Source organism: Monoraphidium neglectum (assembly GCF_000611645.1).
Source record: "Monoraphidium neglectum strain SAG 48.87 unplaced genomic scaffold scaffold01980, whole genome shotgun sequence".
Classification (NCBI taxonomy): Eukaryota; Viridiplantae; Chlorophyta; class Chlorophyceae; order Sphaeropleales; family Selenastraceae; genus Monoraphidium; species Monoraphidium neglectum.
Window position 1 is genome coordinate 9,653 of NW_014011648.1, and position 533 is coordinate 10,185.

The 533-nt window shown below is 64.7% G+C and overlaps 1 protein-coding gene across 1 annotated transcript in view; it reads left to right on the forward strand.

Moving 5' to 3' along the window:
• The window catches only part of MNEG_9568 (hypothetical protein), a gene marked incomplete at both ends in the record, with an annotated part of 4,279 nt that overhangs the window by 1,567 nt on the left and 2,179 nt on the right, over positions 1–533 (forward strand). Inside the window, one exon of the mRNA XM_014041963.1 lies at positions 14–320. Within this exon, the coding sequence (XP_013897417.1) occupies positions 14–320 (307 nt within the window). The remainder of the gene's footprint in view (positions 1–13; positions 321–533) is intronic.

Sequence of the window (533 nt, forward strand, 5' to 3'; positions counted from 1 at the left end):
CCAACTGGGCCAGGGAGGAGGCTGAGCGCCAGGCTGAGCTGGCTGAGGAGGAGGCCCGCCTGGCGGCTGAGGCCGCTGGCGAGGAGTACATCCCCGGCTCCGCCACCGCGTCGTACAGCGCGCCCAGCTACTCCGCGCCCAGCTACTCCGCGCCCAGCTACAGCGCGCCCAGCTACAGCGCGCCCAGCTCTTACAGCGCCCCCAGCTCTTACAGCGCCCCCAAGGGCAAGTACGATGACGTCATTGAGGCGCTCAAGCGCAGCCCCCTGATGCTGGAGGTCTCGCCCAACACCCGCGGCATCCAGGAGGCTTCCCGCCTGGTGAGTGGGCTGCCTGTCTTATGCGGGGCTGTAAGCTGCTGTCAAATGTCAGGGTCACATTGTTCCCTGGTCTACTGCTGTCATGCTGGACGGTTGCAAACGCCACTGGGCAAGTTGCATCTGCTGTGCTGCCGCGGGATTCATCCGGCCAGCAATATTTTGATTGTGTGTGTCGACTCACAGCCCCTACTACCTCTCCGGTGCCGCGAAACG